Source organism: Culex pipiens, chromosome 2 (genome assembly GCF_016801865.2).
Source record: "Culex pipiens pallens isolate TS chromosome 2, TS_CPP_V2, whole genome shotgun sequence".
Taxonomy (NCBI): Eukaryota; Metazoa; Arthropoda; class Insecta; order Diptera; family Culicidae; genus Culex; species Culex pipiens.
In genome coordinates this window covers 13,326,533-13,345,025 of record NC_068938.1, presented here as the reverse complement: position 1 = coordinate 13,345,025, position 18,493 = coordinate 13,326,533, and the positions used below count along the sequence as shown (strand labels likewise).

The 18,493-nt window shown below is 34.8% G+C and overlaps 1 protein-coding gene across 5 annotated transcripts in view; it reads left to right on the top strand.

Moving 5' to 3' along the window:
- LOC120413859 (LIM domain transcription factor LMO4) overlaps window positions 1-18,493 on the top strand; it is a 361,145-nt gene that overhangs the window by 332,368 nt on the left and 10,284 nt on the right. For 4 of the 5 annotated variants that reach the window (XM_039574817.2, XM_039574816.2, XM_052709009.1 and 1 more), the window contains one exon: window positions 12,115-12,141. The exons of the other annotated variant lie outside the window; for it this stretch is intronic. In XM_039574817.2, the coding sequence (XP_039430751.1) occupies window positions 12,115-12,141 (27 nt within the window). The remainder of the gene's footprint in view (window positions 1-12,114; window positions 12,142-18,493) is intronic. 5 annotated transcript variants of the gene reach the window in all.

The window sequence follows — 18,493 nt, the reverse complement described above, 5'->3', positions numbered from 1 at the left end:
AATAAAAAAAACTTATGATTTATCAATATTTTGATCCCCACTTTAGGATACAAATAATTTTTTTAAAATATTTTATAATTAAAACAATTTTACACGTTTCAATGTGAGCGAAACTAGTAAATATCGTTAAAATTTTCAGCAATTTTTTTTAAGAAATATTAAAAAAACGTTCAAGTTTTACTTAGGCAGAATTCTGTAATAGTTGCAAAAATGTAAGTTTTCTTTATTAACACTGGAACGCCCAACGCATGTCCAACTTACACGGACGCCCAAGCCTCCCAAAAAAGTTGGAACGGTAACTTCAACTCGCTGGTTCTCGGGCATAACTCAACCAATCGGGACGATTCTTGTTTCCAGGGATTTGTAAGAATGTCTAGATAATCCTAAAATTTTGCAGAACTTGATTTGAACAAATCTGTTATTTCTGCGACCGAAAACATCGAGCATGTTTGGGTTTATTAAAAAAAATGAATTTTATTTCATTTTCGATGAAATTAATAAATGTTTTTTTTTTGCTTAAATGTTTTTTTTTCCAATCTTTTTTTTTTAGAAAAATGATTGCAGTTTAACTATACGGAAGCTTAAAACATTCTCTAAAAAAATTAATTGAATTTTTGAAATTCTGGCTCTCAACGATTTTTCATTAGCCACACTTAATTTATACATAAAATTATGCCTTCAGATGAATTGTTCAATAAGTAATGTCACCATTTTTGAAATATAAAAACAAAACTTTGTTTTTTTTAACACAGGTACGTTCAGCTAAAAACTTTTTTTCAAATACCTGAAACAATAAAATCAACGATCCCAGAAGGTCCCACGACTCGCCTTTCGTCGGACGGGGAAGTGAATGAAAATGTTTCTAGGACATTTCTTGCTTACTTTTTCAAAAGGTCCTATGTACATTTGAAACCCACAGCGCATTGGTTGTTTTGAAAAAGTAATCATGGCTTTCATGTGCAGGAACTGACTTAGATTCGTACCTCAGAAGGATTTATGATTTTTTTTTTATAAATTATTTCATATATTTAATTTTACTCTATTTTTTTATTTCACGTTGCCTTACGCCAAATTGTGAATTTATATTCTAGGGATATAGAACTATAAATCTTATCGCTTTCATGTGCAGGAACTGAATCTGGCTTGTATCCAGGTAGGATTTCTGAATTATTATATAATTTATTATAAATAATTAGTAATAATTTAGATAATTGTATATAAATTTTTATAATTAATTTCTTTTGAATTTCTTCCTTATGTCAAGTTGTAAAGGTATATTTCAGGGCTATAGAACTAAAAATTCTGATAAGCAGGAACTGAATTAGTCTTCCATCCCAGAAGAGTTTTTTAATTATTTCATTATTTATTTCAACAGAACGAAATTTCCTTGATTTCGCCCCTTTAAAAAGTTTTTATTTTATTTTATTTAATTATTTATATAAGAAAAGGCTAATTTTCTAGAAATTTTGATAATAAGATATTTGACATGGCCTAATGCCAATTTATAAATTTATACTTCTTGTATATAGAATAAAAAAATCATATTACTAACTTGAACTGGATTTGAATCAGACTCCCATCCCAGAGGGATTTTTTTATCAATAATTTATTTTTTGGACAGTTTTTAACTGGATTTTTTTTGTTGGTTAACCCGTATAGGCCTGGGTGAAACTGAAATCATTGAAATGACCATAACTCATTCAATTTGCATACTTCTTTTTTAATTGGACTCGTTAGAATGTCTATTTTTCGAAAATAAGCCGGAAACCCCAAACATTTTCTGGTGGGTCAACTGATTAAAAAATGGCGATTTAGGGGTCCCGCAAAAATTTTAAACAGCAATCTTTGAAAAAATTACAATTTTTCAAGTTATGATCGTTGTTCCACCAGACAGTGCTGGCCATGCATTCTGGTCCACCGAAGATCTTCCGGATTGGGCGGGTAGGTCTCCAACCCCGGGGAAACTGGTCATCCATGAACCCCAGAACCACTTTTGGACCGATCTGGCCACTTTGGGACCGGTTCCCGGTACTCCTGTGAAACCCGAAATATGACAAATTATGGGCATATTATGGACCCAGTCATTTGGGTGTCAAAGTTCATCATTTTCAAATGGTAGGTCATCCATGAACCCCACTTTACGATCTGGCTACTTTGGGACCGGTTCCTGGTTCTCCGGTGAAACCCGGGATATGGCAAATAACGGGATTATTTCAGAACAATTCTGGACCCAGCAATTTGGGTGTCGAAGTTCATAATTTTCAAAATCTAGCTCATCCAGGAACCCCAAAATCATTTTTGACCGATCTGGCCACTTTGGGTTCTTGAAAATTTTATGCAATTCGAAATATAACTAATGACGCGTTATTTTTATATTAATTTTCGACAAGGCAATATAGGTGCCTAAGTTGATTATTTTTAAAAACAAGCTCATTGATGATCCCCACAATCATTTTTTTTACCAATCTGGTCCCTTTTTCAACGCAATTTTTGATCAGGCAATTTGGGTGTAAAAATTCATCATATATAATTTCACATCTACATTGGCTAGTTACTTTTTTCTGGAGGAGCCCCGGAACCGATTCAATAGTTTCCAGATCTGCACCGGAGTTACCAAGTGACCAGATCGATCCAAAAGTAATTTTGGAGTTTTTGGATGCCCGACATTTTGAAAATGATGAACTTTGACACCCAAATGGCTGGGTCCATAATATGCCCATAATTTGTAATATTCCGGGTTTCACCGGAGTACCGAGAACCGGTCCTAAAGTAGCCAGATAGGTCCAAAAGTGGTTTTGGGGTTCATAGATGACCTACATTTTAAAAATAATGAACTTTGACACCCAAATTGCTGGGTGCAAAAATTTTCAAAAATAATTCCGTAATTTGTCCCTGGAATATGGTTTGGATTAACGGAATCGGTCCTAAAATGGCCAGATCGGTACAAAGTGGTTTTAGGGTTCATGGATGAGCTAGATTTTGCAAATGATGAACTTTGACACCCAAATTGCTGGATCCAAAATTGTTCTGAAATAACCCCGTAATTTGCCATATTCCGGGTTTCACCGGAGTACCGGGAACCGGTTCCAAAGTGGTCAGATCGATCCAAAAGAGGTTTTGGGGTTCATGGATATCCTATATTTTGAAAATGATAAACTTTGACTCCCAAATGGCTGGGTCCATAATAATCACATGATTTGCCATATTCCGGGTTTTGCCGAAGTACAGGGAACCGGTTCCAAAGTGGCCAGATCGGTCCAAAAAAGGTTTTGGGGTTCATGGATGTCCTATATTTTGAAAATGATGAACTTTGACCCCCAAATGGCTGGGTCCATAATAATCACATAATTTGCCATATTTCGGGTTTCACCGGTGTACCGGGAACCGGTTCCAAAGTGGTCAGATCGGTCCAAAAGAGGTCTTGGGGTTCATGGATGTCCTATATTTTGAAAATGATGAACTTTGACCCCCAAATGGCTGGGTCCATAATAATCACATAATTTGCCATATTTCGGGTTTCACCGGTGTACCGGGAACCGGTTCCAAAGTGGTCAGATCGGTCCAAAAGAGGTCTTGGGGTTCATGGATGTCCTATATTTTGAAAATGATAAACTTTGACTCCCAAATTGCTGGGTGCAAAATAATCACACGATTTGCCATATTCCGGGGTTTACCGAAGTACCGGGAACCGGTTCCAAAGTGGCCAGATCGGTCCAAAAAAGGTCTAGGGGTTCATGGATGACCAACCTTTTGAAAATGATTACAAGCTTCTTATCCCATGCTTTTTCATCCAAAGCGCTTAGAAAAATCATAACCATTTATTTGGCTGGCCGCACCACATGCGCAAAACAATTTAAAAAATATACTATACAATATACTACATCATAATCTATCAAAAGAAACAAAAACGAAAAAAAAATAATTTATTAATTTATCATCAAACTTCTCCCACCGCGCAACATCAATAAAGTCACGCATGGCTTGAACAACAACACTCCTGCTGACCAGCGAGGTGCGCTGCCGGCGGGCGGCTGTGAACGCGCGTTGGAGGCAGGCCATGAGATGCGCGCACACCCAAACAAACAAACGCCAAAAATGATGCAAATTTTCAAAAGTTTGCATTTGTCTAGGAGAGTTTCTCAAAACCTATTCATCCTAGAGATTTGGTCCCAAAGAACAAAATGTAGAGGATGAGTTGCTCGAATTTCGTATGTCGTAAAAAAGGTACCTTTTCTAACAACTATTAGGAGAAATTTTGAGTCAAAGTTGTCAAAGAGAGTTTCCCGGCATTACAAAAAAATTTCAAAAACTTTTTTAGTGCAAAATGTTGAGCAAAGAGTACTTGAATTTTGCATGTAATAAGATTTGAGAAAAAACCTTACCATGTTCGAAAATCCCCCACATTTACTTGCACCTTAATTGTCAGGTTTCAAATTTTCTATATGTTATCAAAGCTAATTTGATTGTGCACCACTCCACCTCCTCAACCTCCCCTCCTCACCACCAATTTCCCGAGCCATTGTCTCGCTCGTTCTGCTCACTTCATCAATTTATTTTCACACTGTGTGCCAAAAGTGGTGTCCCGTTTCACCCCGCTCTCTCTCTCGCTTTGCCACCAATTTTCCACGCTGCTGTCGCCCCGCCATCAACGTAATAATAATTTTCCGCAAAATATAAACTCAAATTAATTTTAATGAGCTTCGAACAGGCGACGTTCATCACGCTTCAGAGCAGCAGCACCACCACGAGGCAGCAGCTCGTTGAGTTTGAAGACCTCACCCCGTGGATGAAAAGTGTGCGTTGCGAGAGCGGTAGGGGTTTTTGGCGAAAAAAAAAACTGAGAAAAAATAATAACGCGCGTTCGAAACTAGTGCCCCCTTCTTTTTTTCCTCAAAACAACGCGCCATATGCGACGCGCGAAATAATGATACCAATCTCACCCCACATTGCCACCCCTTCTCCACCTTCTTGCACGTGAGGACGACTTTCCCCTTAAAGTCAACAAAGGAAGAAGAAATAATTGCATGTATTATACCGCGCGAGGACGGGGCGACGACTGACGGATAATAACGAGCATGTGATCCTTCTTTGCTTTCTGGGGTCTGATAGCAGGAGTACTCCTTCAGCTGATATGAAAAATCTCTTTGGCTTTTTTCCCAGGTGCGGCGTGATGTACAACGCACTTAACGAACTAATCAAATCATCGCTCAATTTGGGTATTTCCAAAAAAAGGACGGAAAATGGAGGAAAATGAAAATATGATCAATTCACTTAATCCACAAACCACGTATACACTTTTTTTAAAATTTGCGTGAAAATACATTCAATGTGATATTTCAACATAGAATAATAATTATTATTAGAATTATTCTAGAAAAAATCCTGAAAAATCAGGGGGCAAAACAACATTTTTTCAAGAAACTTCAAAATTTCAATGGAAATTTAAATACAAACATCTGAAATCAATTTAAAATGCATTTCCCGGCGTTTAGAATCATTTTAGCATGTTTGGGTTGATTTAAAAATCTTTAGAATTTTTAAAAATTTTCGATGCTTCGGTTTTTTTCGCTAAAATTTTTGTTTTCGGCAAATCTTTCATTTTTCGAAAATTAATGATTGCAAAACAACTGAACTAGTGTAAAATGCATTTTAAAACATTATTGCCATGCAAATGCTGAAACTATGGCTTGTTATTTCAAAATTTATATTTTGTTTTGCCTAAAAATAAATCATAACTTAAAACGTTGCACTTTATCAAAATTTCACTTATATATTTTTTGATTGCAAATTAAATTCGATATTTAAAAAAATAAGTCTTTTTATTATGTTTCCTGAGATTATTTTGAATAATCACCGTTTTTTTTTTTAATAAATAACTAGGTCAATGATTTTTGGCCCTTCCTGGAATTTTCTGAAAAGAAAGCATTTTATGTTCGCAAATATAGAAAAAAAAATCAAAAATCTGATGGTGTAAAATTGTTTCTTTATGCAACCAAAAAGTTTCAGCAAGATTAAAAAAAAAATAAAAGATACTCTATTTGTAAATCAATTTCAACAAATTCGAATCTTTTTTCTAATGATTTAAACAATTTCACGGAATATTTTACAAATTTGAGTAATAAATTCATAAATTTCAAAATCTTCATTAGTTTCAGAACAATAACTCAGATATTTTTTCTTATGCATTATTTTTAATCATCATTTGTATGATCAAAGAGGGGAAAACCGCATACTAAACACATGAGTAAAATTTCCCACAGATACTAAATTTTAGAGAGACACTTGATTTTTAATTTTTCAAAATGTTTGCATTCTCGGAATCGGATCCCGAAGTCTGAAACTTACTTTGGCGTAATTTTTTTAGCGGTTTGAACCAAAATACATCTGTATATTCTGATAGTATTAAAGATAGTATAATATTTGTATCTAAACGTAAATGTTTTAAAAGATTTATTGGTTTAAAATAAGGATAAATGAAAATCAGTGATAGAAAACACATTTTCAAGTCCTTGTAGCCTTTTTATTAAAATATAAAAATATATGCTTTCGCTAAGAAATTGAAAAAAAAGCCAAAGCTTTAAAAAGAATCATGTAGTATCAGACCAAGGATTTACGAAATTGTATTGCAAATTTATCAGTAATTTAAATACTTTGCAAGCAAGTTTTCAAGTTTTCAGTTATCTACAGTTGAAATAAACAGAATTAGACTACCTTTAACTCAAAAGAAATGTTTGTCAAAATTATAAGTAAATGGCTGACAAAATTGTTTGCTACTTTTCATCTGAAATTAAATAAAAATCCCAATAGAAATTTAATCATCAACTGTTAATTTTTTTTGATTGTTTTTTTGTTATTCACTTGGTCATTTTTCGCGAAAAAAAATTTATTTCTTTTTCTATGTTTTTCTTCATAATTTTTTAGGTTTTTTGTTTGGATTTATCATGCAAAGCTTTTGAATTCAATTTTATAGTTTTGAACCGTTTTTACAACCTCCAATCATTATCTTTAGCAAATTGTTTTTTTTTTTTTTGCAGTCATTTCTTCGATCTTGAAAATATTTTTCTCATTTTTAAACATAATCTTAAACCTTTAGCATTTCAGTCTCATCTGGGACAAATACTGCATTATTATTTGAGGTTAAAAGAAGGAGACATTAGTTAAAAACATGGCAAAAGTTGATGCTTAAAAAAACACTTTTTCTTAAAAATGGTTTAGTCACAAACAGACAAGTAAAAGAATCATACCATCTAAAAATGCGAGGGCTCTCTTTTTCAATGCTTTTCAAAGGTTCAAAATAAATTCAAAAATTGATTTTCGGTAAATTCATAAATTGAGGCCCACCTAGAGGCGGGGTTGGACTTAGAGGGTTAAGCTAAATGTGTTAACAAAAATAACCTCATTCGATGCAAAACTGTTTGTAATCACTCAACGCCACACACACCCGCAATGTTTTCCACCGTTGTTTACCGTACCAATTTCCTGCGCACCAAATCGACATCAAAAGACCCCCTCTCCCTCTCTTCGCACCACACAAACCCCTCCCCCCAAGTGTCAACCCCTTTTGCGCTCTCCAACACAAAGTGCACATCACCAAACTCCGGTTTTTGGCAACCGTATTTGCGGAATGATCAAACAAATTTTCCTCGTAATTTCTCCCCCCTTCTCAACTCCACCTTTCCCCAGCACTTCCCAACTGTCATCGGGTTTACATAAGTGATTTCCTAATTCAATGCAATCACTCCAGAGTCTCGTGTCTCCCTTTTGGCTGCCACGACTTTTTTTTTCTTTGCTTTTTCCACACTCTGAATAGAGCGCCAAGAGAGACAAGTCACCTCACTCTATTGGGGGAAGCGCCCGGAAAAATCGCTCCTTTCCAAAAGTGGCGAAACGAGAAACGAACTGGGAAAAACTGCATCAAATCATCCGACCTTCGTCGCGTGCACTTCTTCACTGTCGGGGACAGGGTGGGGGGAAATCAATTCAGAGTCACTGCTGCTGCTGCTGCCGGATTTGGAGGGCAAAACATTCGTAATCTTGCGATCAATTCGGGTCGATCTGAAGGATTATGCGAGACTGCTGAAGTGGGTGAGATTTGTGAAACAGGTTTTTTCGAATCTTTAATTTCTGGTTGAAACGTTTTAGTGCTCCTCAGTATTTCTCAACTTCTATTAATCCAGAGATTCCAAGTAGTTCGGACTTGCTCCATGATGAAAGGGGTGATTGTATTACAAGCTGTAAGCAATTAAGCCCTGAAAGAGCTGCTGAAAGCAGTTGAGATAAATTGAAATTTCTGCAACTTTGTGTTCTCCATGTATCCATTATTATCCGGAGTCCAGAGCCTAAGCCTGCCCTCGAACGCACCATCATCATCGTCGTCCTTTAGTCCGAGTCCTAGCAGCAGCAACAATAATGGAAAAGAGAGAATGATTCCTTAATTGAAACTATCAACAATCGGAATGCAATTAAATCTCCTGAGAGCACCGCCTTCTCTCGTTCATCCTTGCTCCCCAGCTCTACAGCAACAAGAAAGACGGTTCTTGGTGAATGCAGATTGTGTGTCCAAAGCAGGAGTTCCTTCCTGGCGCAAGACCCTGCCATGGCTGCTGCTGGAGAAGAAGAAGCGAGAGGAGTTTGGCGAAACAATAAGGCTATAATCAACATTAAATTCAACAATTGTAGCAAATTATGAAGATAATATACGCTATTTTTCCTTGGGTAGGCGAGACTGAGTCGTCAGGTTCCCTTTGCCAAGGCAAAGGATAACGACGATTGAGCGCTTGATTTGTGCTCGCACACACACACATACAGGCACACGTACACGTGGGGGGCGGCTGGGATCAGACTTCGGGGGTAGGTTTTCCACAGAACGACTTCACGACCTCGCCACATCAAGAGTTACGCAGGTGGGCGAGGGTGAAAGGGATTTTTGTGTGATTCTGAATATTGTTTCAATTAATTCGAATTTTGAACCGTAAACCGGGGTTACATTGATAGGATTTCAATTTATTTTTCAAATATTATTCAACCGGAAGACTTTTTTTTATGATTTATATTTTTAAAACGTGTAGTGAGATGGGTCACATAATGTCCATGTATTTTTTTATTTTCTATTTTTCTATTTTTTTTAATAGTTTCGTTAAAAACATATTTTAAAAACCGGAGTGACTTTGATAGTCCCTTTGTTTCTAACAAATTTCAGTCAGATTGAATTTATTACGTCCAATTGATTATTAGTAAGGTTAAAAATACATAATTATTTTTTTGTAAAGCTAAATTCATCAATTTATAATAAAATGTATATTCAAAAATCAAAAAAGTTCAAAATTTTATTTTTTTATGTATTTATAAATTTTTGTTGCCACCGAAACCAATTTTAGAGCATGATTCATAGATTTCAAAAGTTGGCTTGGCAAATTTTTCTGCTGATAATTCTTATGATAATAAATCTGAAGATATTTTTGATTTCTGTTTTTATAACCCTTAAAACTTATAACCAAGAAAATAATTTAAGCTTTGTCTACTGTTAAATTGTAAATCGGTGATTTAGTTCCTTTCCCGATTCGAATTTTCTTTGATAATGCATGGAACTTGAGAGTACTTAATAATCTGATAATTATTATTTTTCGTAATTATTGTTAAATAACTTTTAAAACTATTCAAATTTTGTTGAAAACTACTCATGTTTAAGAGGTATTTTAACCAACTTTTGCTCTACGAAAAAAATAATTCTCGTTTTTATGTTTTATGTTTTATATTTTTATTTGCATTTATTTTGCTCATTTACTGTTTGTTTGTGACAGTATTTGGCTTATTTCATCACATCCGATCATTGAATTTTGCCATGTTTTTACAGCCACTTTTAAAATTTTTGCCTGTTTTTCACATTTTCCGCTATAAAATGAAACCATTATCATTTAAATTGTAGAAAAACACAGAATTTTTTTTAATTTTAGAACATTGAAAATTTGGTAGGTAAAATATTTCCTCTTTTTTTGTAATTTTAAATAAAAAATGTGCAAAAATGAGAAGCAGATAAAAATTGTCAAAAAAACGAAGAGGCAAAGTCTGGGACATAATTTTGGTCTGTGAGAATATTTGAAAATTGTTGTTTATAGATATTTTAAGATGACAAAAAACTCATCTTTTGAGCCATGGCACAGTTTGATAAAAATTCATATGACTTTGGCAGAGCTGCCAATTTTTCGAAAAAAATCATGATTTTCAAATACTATAAGAAAAAGAAAAATAAATATCAAATTAAATGTTCAATTGGACAGTACATTACAGAAATATCGATAACTTGTACAGTTTTCTCGCTATAACCAAAAAACTTGACCTTTCGAAGCTGTGGAAGTCATGTCATGACCGAATATTCCCATCACAGAAAATATTATTTTTTTTTCGAAATTTTCCAACTATCAAAAACAAATATTTTCTGAATTCGCCAAAATTATTTTTTGATTTATTTTTATTTTTTCCGTGTTCAGGAGGTAATATTAAGCAGCATTGGAAAAACTTTACTTTTTTTGTTTTATGTTTTACTTGTTTTATTTTTAGTATTTAAATTTTTGTTTATCATGTTTAGTTTATGTTTGTTTTTGATAGTATTTGACCTTCTACCACCTCCTATTATTACATTTTACCTTTCTATTTTTTTCATATTGTTACAGTCACTTTTTTAAGTTTTTTGTATGTTTATCACATTTTCTGCTCTAGAATGGTACCATTATCATTTAAATTGTAAAAAAATGCTTAGAGGCATAGTCTGGGACACTACAAAAATTACTGCATACTTCTTTTTATATAAAATAAAGAAAATGTTAGTAAAAAACACAGCCAATGCTGACTTAAAAAATAATACATTTATAAAAACATCATCAAAGTCACATAAAAAAAGTCAAACTTCCAACCCTAAAATTTTAATTTTTTTTAAGAGTTCTTCTTTGCGATGCTTTGCAAAATCAAAAATTGGTTAAAAATGGAATTTTGGTGATTTTTTAGATCGAATCCCGTCTAGAGGCGGAGTTTGGTTGTAGAGGGTTTAAAAACTAAAATCATCAATTTTCAATTGCACCTGCAGATTTAAAAAAATCATAATTTTCCTTAAAATTGGCAACGTTGCAAACGAATTTTGATTTCTTTGGCCATGGAAAAAGAACACAAAAAAGTTTAATTCAAATTTAAAAAATACAAAAACTGAATTTCCAATAAATTTGCTTATTGTTGGGAGCATTGCTCATGATGAGGGTGGATCAATCAAAGACTACAATTTTGATTGGAAATCTCGAATGAAATGAAACACAAAACCAACAATATGTTAATTACTCGCTTACAATTTTTTTTTTTCGTAGCATGTATTGCAACCAGAAACATTTGTCGATTTTTTAAATAGTGGATTTTTTTTTCTTTAATTTCATTTAAAAATGACTAATTTAATTTTACGCAAAAGTTAATGTTCACCTCCTGCGTTCACCAAGAGTGACGACAGCATCAAGAGTTATCATCATCAGCTATTCATACACAATTTCAGCAGCACGCACACTCACTCACAAACACCCTCACATGTTCACTCCTTACACCCCAGTCTCCCCTAGACCCCCCTCCCTTCCCACTTCTTCTTAAGTTACTAGCCCAACTCACACCCAGATGATGAACTTGTGGGAGCAAAAGGCAGCAGCCGGCACGATTTTCAATCACAATCGCATTTGATTTTCTATTCCTTCTCTGCCAACTTTTGCTGTGAACGCGCGTGTGTGTTTGTGTGCGTCACCATTAATTTGTACGAGCTTGTTGTGTTCGTTTGAGGTTTCTTCCGTTTTTCAACGCCAGAGCAAAGTGTCCTTGCTCTTTTGCTCATCGAGGTCCTTTTTGGTCCCTGTAGAGGGGAAGTTATTGGGGGGGGGGGACTGTCTGTCGGAAGCTTCTTCATCTTCCACGTCTGGCAGGACTAATGGTGTCGCAAGGGGTAGTTTTAAAGAGGGTTTTGTGCTCGATACATGGTTCAATTTAAGGAGTTGGACTGTTAGTAGAGGTGCAGTCCTAAATTGATTAGTTAATTGAAATGTACTCTCTGAAAAAATAAAATACTAAACTGACTCTTTTTTCTTATTTCAGGTTGGTACCAGTTCAGCAGTCACCTCGGTAAAGTATTGTTTTATTTTATTTATTTATATATTTTATTGTATTGTATGATAAGATTTTTACACTGGATTTTTAAAATCCATTTATTTATAATTTCTTGACATTTTTTTTTAACGATGATTTTTTTAGTTGAGTCTTAAGGAATTTTCTCAAATTTTTTGGCTTCGACTTCACCCTCAAAACCAATCACTTCTTCAACTCAAACATCACTGACCCCACCACACCAGCCCTCTGCACACAATTAAGCCGAGATTGTATTTATCGTCTGTGAGTCCTCCTCTTCTTCATCACTCCTCACTGTACCAGGGCATCTCACTGGACGACTGTCGTCATCATCGTGTTGAGTCGTTGAGAGATTCACTCGCAGTCCTTCTTCCTTTTGGTTGCGCGTGTGATAAAGTCCAAGTTCGAGAAGTCGACAATATCGTTAATTCTGACCCCTCTTCCCACATCCTCAACTCAGTTCTTAATCAAACTTGTTTGGTGGAGAGGGAAAAAGGACGATACGAAAAAGAAGTCACCCAGACGGCAGTGATGCCAGAAAAAAAATGGCACTCATAATGACGATGATGATTATAATCGACATCATTAGTGTTGGTTTTGTTGACATTTCTGCGTCTGTCCTTTTTTTTCTTGTGATAGAAAGACGAAACTCTCAACTGTTGATATCGAACGCTCGTGAACGGTCGTGTCAACGCACTAAAAAGGGGGACTTTCCCTTAATCGTCTGTTGCATCGCGCCAAAGTGTCACGTGGAAAAATCACACAACCAACTCACGATGAGTCAACAGACAAATGTTGAGCAAAAAAAAAAAACAAAAGAAGGCAAGGATCTGGAAAAGTTAGGAAGGGTAAAAACATAGCAAAACGAACATCAAAGTAAATTTGCATAGAAAATCAAGCGAACGTGAACTTTGTGAAATCGGTTGCGTCGAAAGTTGTGTGACAAGGTCGGTTTTTGGTGCTTACTTTTATTTCATTCATGGCTTTTCTCGAGGACGATTCTTTGTAAAATCACACATCAAATTTTTGCTCTGAGTCAGAGTCAAGTTCAGTCATCAAGTTGGAGTCGGAATCAGAATCAGCATCGGCAACAGCAACAGCAACATCAGCATCAGAGTCAGAGTCACAATAAGAAACAAAGTCAGAGTCAAAGTCAGCAACAGCAACAGCAACAGCAACAGCAACAGCAACAGCAACAGCAACAGCAACAGCAACAGCAACAGCAACAGCAACAGCAACAGCAACAGCAACAGCAACAGCAACAGCAACAGCAACAGCAACAGCAACAGCAACAGCAACAGCAACAGCAACAGCAACAGAAACAGCAACAGCAACATCAGCATCAGCATCAGAGTCAGAGTCACAATAAGAAACAAAGTCAGAGTCAAAGTCAGCAACAGCAACAGCAACAGCAACAGCAACAGCAACAGCAACAGCAACAGCAACAGCAACAGCAACAGCAACAGCAACAGCAACAGCAACAGCAACAGCAACAGCAACAGCAACAGCAACAGCAACAGCAACAGAAACAGCAACAGAAACAGCAACAGAAACAGCAACAGCAACAACAACAGCAACAGCAACATCAGCATCAGCATCAGAGTCAGAGTCAAAATAAGAAACAAAGTCAGAGACAGAGTCAGCAACAGCAACAGCAACAACAACATCAGAGCCAGAGTCAGAATCAGATTCAGAATCAGAGTCAGAATCAGAGTCAGAATCAAAGTCAGAATCAGAGTCAGAGTCAGAATCAGAGTCAGAATCAGAGTCAGAATCAGAGTCAGAATCAGAGTCAGAATCAGAATCAGAGTCAGAATCAGAGTCAGAGTCATCATCAGCTTTAGCATCAGAAACAGCATCAGCATCAGTATCAACATAAGAGACAGCATCAGAGCTAGAGTTAGAATCAGAGTCAGAATCAGAGTCAGCATCAGCATCAGCAGAGTCAGATTCAGAGTCAGATTCAGAGTCGGCAACAGAGTCAGAATCAGAATCAGAATCAGAATCAGCGTCAGAATCAGAATCAGAATCAGCGTCAGAATCAGAGTCAGAATCAGAGTCAGAATCAGAATCAGAGTCAGAATCAGAGCCAGAATCAGAGTCAGAATCAGAGTCAGAATCAGAGTCAGAATCAGAGTCAGAATCAGAGTCAGAATCAGAGTCAGAATCAGAGTCAGAATCAGAGTCAGAATCAGAGTCAGAATCAGAGTCAGCATCAGAGTCAGAATCAGAGTCAGATTCTAAGTCAGAATCAGCATCAGCATTAACATCAGAGTCAGAGTCTGACTCTCAAATTCTAAGTCAGAATCAGAAGATGATACTGAAAACTGAGTTCAATCTACAAATCCTTATTTCACATAGAATTTCCCCAAAGAAGTGACGAGACTCGCAAAACGGTGTTTGATTTTCTCCACCTCTCGAGGACTCGCAACCACCCATAAGCAAATTGTCGTTGCTCGTTTTGCGTGTAAAAATTTGTGTCTCTCTGTTTGGGGGGTTGGACATACTCCTCTTCAAACCCATCACGCCCTCTTGATTTCGTAAGATTCGTCCTGCCGGTTTGCAGAAGTTTGCGCCCGAAAGGTAGGCAGCACAGTACCTTGAGCAAACTTTTTTTCTTACCTTGTTCACAGGTCGTGGAAAGGTTTCGTGTCGCGGCTCGGTGGTTTCTTCTTCCCTCCGTGTCTTGTCGTCATCGTCATTCGTATAAACATAAATCAAAAGCGCCACCTTTTTGCCCTCCCCACCCCTCGTTACGTGGGGGGGGGGACTCACACTTTGGACTGATTTATGTTTGTAAACAGACACACTTTTCACCTCGGCTTTCACTCTCTCTGGTGGCTTGGGCTTGACTCTGGCTGACTGACTTGGTGTTGTTTGGATTCTTCTGTTTCTTTTTCAAACACGTGGTGCGCGGAAGCTGGAAACACACAAGTGGATGGCAGCACTTGCTGAACCGGTGAACCGTTTTAAAAGGTGGGGTAAGAGGTTTCGAGGGAAAACAGGTTGTTGGGGGAATTTGGTTGACTCAACGGTACTTTTTTTTATTTTGAACAGTTTTTGAAAACTTGTTGAAACAGTTTTTGTTTTTATTCTTTTCAATAATTCTATTCAATTATTTCGAAAAAACTTTATTTTAAATTTTAAATATTTGAATATTTTTCATCATACTGGATAAAATCTAAAAGTTATTTGATAGATAAAACGTTACTTAATCCACCTTTAGGTGGTTGGTGCCTTCCTCGCATTCATAAAGTGAATACACTACACAGCCTCAAAAAAGTTTATAAATAACACGCATGATAGATGCGGACAACTTTTTCATCAAAATATTTGAGTCTCGGCCTCAAAAAGGTGTCTAAATAACACTTAAGTGCTCATAACTTTTGATGGGGAAGTCAGATCTTCAATCTTTTGAACGCGTTGGAAAGGTCTTTCAAATACCTTTCTAACAATATATAGCATGATAGGGTTTCTTGCAAAAACCACCCTTTTTACAATCTTCCGAAGTTTAGCTCAAATCGTTTTTTTAGCATAACTTTTTAAATACTTTTCTAAACTTCATAATATTAACTAGGGTCTCGTGGGACCCCAGGACGGATCGAATGAGACCAAAACGGTCCAAATCGGTTCAGCCAGTCCGGAGATAATCGTGTGCATATTTTTCGGTGCACGGACTTACAGACATACACACGCACAGACATTTGTTCAGAATTTGATTCTGAGTCGATAGGTATACGAGAAGGTGGGTCTACGTGGTCGAATAAAAATGTTCATTTTTCTATTGATTTTATAGCCTCATTGAGGTGAGGAAGGCAAAAACAAAAATTCATTTGATACTATCTATTGTGGTGATGATATTTATGGTTGTGGTTATTTTTTATTTTAGTTTCCTTGATTTAAATCGTTCAAATCATCAAAGTATTTAAATATTTTTGAATTTTCAAAAAGATACTCTTTCAAATAGTATGTTCTATCAAATATAAAAATCATGCTTTTAATAACAAAGAAAATTTGCAAACATAAGTGAAATATCATCTTTGAAAAAAAAATCTGAATTTCATCAGAAAATTAACTATAAATAATAAATCTGTAAAAATCAAAATTATAGACCTTATTTTTGATTTCAAAAATAACAATATTGTTGTATAATAAACAACTGTGGTATCATTTTGTTTAACAAATGAGCAAATTTATTTCTGTTACAAAGAGTTATTATTTCAAACATTATGTTTTAGCTTTATCTAAAATAAGTAACGTCATGATTCGAAATCCGGACACTTAGTAGCATATCATTTTTGTTATAGCTGGCAAAAAATCATGTAATAAGTTGGAAATGCAGAAATATCATCAGGATGTAGTATAAAAAATCAGTTTCAAGAAAATGCGTGCAAAAATATGTCTTTTCTAACAATTTTTCATCAGAATTTGAAAATTAAAATGACTTGTTGTGCTTCGAATCCCGGACACTGATAAAAGCTGATTCGAAATCCGGACACTTTTGCTTCGAATTCCGGACACTCGTTTTTGCTAATGAATCGCACAAATTTGGACTGAAATGTTATTGAATGGCATTCTTTAGGTCTCAAATAAGCTGTTAACATCAAAACAATCGATATTTTATAAAAAAATTTGCTTGAATTTAAGGAAATCAAAACCGTACATTTCTGCTTTGCCTTTCCGGTGATTCGGACGCCTATGAAATATTTCACGTGAAATGTTTCGCATTTTTGATAATCTTATAATTTTATTTTATTTAATTGTTTTGACATTAACTACAGCGTTCAAACAAACTTTAAATGAAAGTTGATGTTAGAATTCATCAAATAACCCATTTTTGACATTTATAATGCGAACTTATATCCAAATAATTGATAAAACAAGCTAAGGTGTCCAGGTTTCGAAGCGTCCGGGAATTCGAATCATGACGTTATATTGTAAAGAAAAATATACGATAACAGTTGAAAATATTTGTAAACAAATGACTTTCATTGGAAAATTAGATATATTTATTAGACAATTGAATAAAAGTTAAATTTCAGTTTTTTATTTTATTATTTTTTATGATTTGAGTATATATTTAGAACTATTTCAGCAATTTTAAAATCATTTTTCTACCAACAATCTCAAACTTATATTTTTGAAATAACTTTTCATGTCATAGGGGAAATTCTCGTATGTTTGGCAGGTTAAGCACTCGCTCCTAACTCCATCCAATTTGCTGATTTTCACTATTTAAACAACTAATTTTGCAAAACTTTTGATAGAAACTTGCTTGCTCACTTCTCATTGAGCTATTTATCCCCCGATTTAAGTTTAATTAGCTTTAATTGAGTGTCAAAGTTCTGACCTGCCAACATTAGAGGCACGCTGGAATTAGATGCTGTTCCCCTATAAATGTGTGGAATCATAATTTTAACAGTTTAAAAAAATGGTTTAACTAGTCTTAAAAAAAAAAAAACATTTAAGTTATAAATCGTGTATGTGTTTTTAGTTTTTATGTTCTGATAGTTTTTCATGTTTTTCGAAATCTTGTCTGTGTTGTTTGAAATTAAATATTTTGAAAAACATTTGCAGCAGCCTGATTCGCACCAATTCTTGTTATTATAAATATAAATGTTCAGAGGTTATATGAAAAGTCATGCATCAATTTTAATACTTAAAATCAGAGTGATTGATTTTATTCACTTTTGTTTTTAAAACTAACTTTTTATCGTATCCATGTAAATCAAGCAAGTTAATTGCTAACTCATATTTAAGATATTTTCAAATATTTCAATTAATCACATATCTATATAAAAAAAGATTAACTCGAATCATTGCCTTCTGTCTTTTCTGTGTTGCTTTTAGACTGATTTAATACTTGTTTGGCATAAAAAAATGCATGTTTGTCACATTCTTCTTTAAAGTTGAATCATGAGTAATTTTGAGTGCATGAAAGTTTAATCATAATCTAATTCATGAACAAAAGTTTTCAAAAATTTCTCGGAAATTCAGGAGGAAATTTATTTTTTGAAAAATAAATTATTTTCACTGGAAATAATATGTTCAATTGATTGTAAACTATTCAGAATAAATTTTATAACGTTTATTTCTGTGTTTTTTTATGAAATAGGGCACTTAAGACTTTTCAGATTTTGAGTGATGCGACTGCAAATCGGTAAAATTTATCAAATCTTAGAAAAAAAAATGTTTTGTTGAAATCTTTGATAATTTTACAATACAATTTTCTTTATTAATCTATAAAACATTTGTGATATTTTTTGTTTTAAATTTATTAAAGTTGGCCTTCCAACGACCTTGAGCAGAGCCAAGAGACAAACACTTTTAATAATATGTATACCAAATG